General features: G+C 47.8%; 1 protein-coding gene across 1 annotated transcript in view; it reads left to right on the top strand.

The window, feature by feature from the left end:
- The window catches only part of LOC105005352 (tetraspanin-7-like), a 4,823-nt gene extending 4,170 nt beyond the window's left edge, over positions 1-653 (top strand). The window contains exon 2 of the mRNA XM_010863332.1: positions 507-653. Within this exon, the coding sequence (XP_010861634.1) occupies positions 507-638 (132 nt within the window). The 3' untranslated portion in view covers positions 639-653. The remainder of the gene's footprint in view (positions 1-506) is intronic.
- The last annotated feature ends 623 nt before the right edge of the window (positions 654-1,276 follow it).

The following is a 1,276-nucleotide window of genomic DNA, read 5'->3' as shown; positions in this document are numbered from 1 at the left end:
TGTGTTCATCACTCAGTCATGTCTGACTCTTTATGACCCCACTGATTGTAGCCCGCCAGGCTCCTCTGTCCGTGGGATTCTCCAGGCAAGAATACTGGAGTGGGTTGCCATTTCCTTCTCTGGGGGATCTTCCTGACTCAGGGATTGAACCCAAGTCTCCTGCATTGCAGGCGGATTCTTTGCTATCTGAGCCACAGTAATGGATACTTAGTTGTAAAAAGCCCTTCCAGATTTCTCCTGCTGGAGCCAACCTGGGAGGCCTGATGTTGGTCCCTGGATGCACTGTCCTTGGCCCATGTGCCCCCAAATGCTTCTATGTATTAAATAGACACAAGCTAACATGGAGGGTCGTGTGGGGACATCTGGAGAAGGGGATTTTCCCACTTTTCCACCTAGGGAATAGAATAACTTGTCTAATTCCCTCTGACAAGAAGGAACTTAGTCCAAAGAGGCAGTGTCCTCCCTCCCACCATGTCTGACGGTGTCCGTGTCCACTTGCCTTGCAGTACGCCATGTTTCTGTCCTTGGTGTTTCTGGCTGAGCTCGTGGCTGGCATTTCAGGGTTCGTGTTTCGTCATGAGGTGAGTATACACCAAGTGGAGAACTCAGTTCAAGGGTCTCTGGGGGGAGACTTTTGAAACCTCTTGGAATGTGTAAAGGGTACAGAGAGGCTAGCTGGCATCTCCAGTGATATTTGCTAGTTTCCAAATGCCACCTACTGTGAGCTGAAGTGCCCAGAAAATTCTACATGCAGAAATTTCGCCAAATCTGAAACCTTATTGTTGACCCTCACTGTTTCTTTATTTAGCTGCGACATAAAAGGATTCTCTGGCTTGTTTTAAAACAGTGACCTTCCATATAGGTTAAATACCTTAAAAGCCTCTGCAGCGAGGCACAAGCGTGTGTCTGTATATCAGGAATTCTCAGAGGGCAAAGGCAAACCAGATGAGTCGTTTGCCAAAGACAAAGTGCTCCATTTCTCCAAAGCAGCCTGTGCTCTCCTGCCTGCTCCCCAGAGTCCCTGTGCGGTGCCCACTGCCCACCGGGGTAAAATCTACACCCCATTGGTGAGGAGCCCTGTGGCTTTGCTTGGTGGTGTGGAGAAAAGGAGAGAAGACAGTCATGATTGAAAACCTCTACAGCTGCACTTTGTTTTCCATTTACATGTAAAATTTGAGACTTCTACAGCTGGTGGAAAAATCATTTTGAATCCTGTTTTGTGATCATTTTTTTTAACTGCTCGTTTCAAGGATACTGCCAGCTGTCCTGTGTCACG

Source organism: Bison bison, unplaced genomic scaffold, assembly GCF_000754665.1.
Source record: "Bison bison bison isolate TAMUID 2011002044 unplaced genomic scaffold, Bison_UMD1.0 scf7180017858408, whole genome shotgun sequence".
NCBI lineage: Eukaryota > Metazoa > Chordata > Mammalia > Artiodactyla > Bovidae > Bison > Bison bison.
Note: the sequence above shows the minus strand (reverse complement) of the source record. Positions and strands in the feature narration are given on the sequence as shown.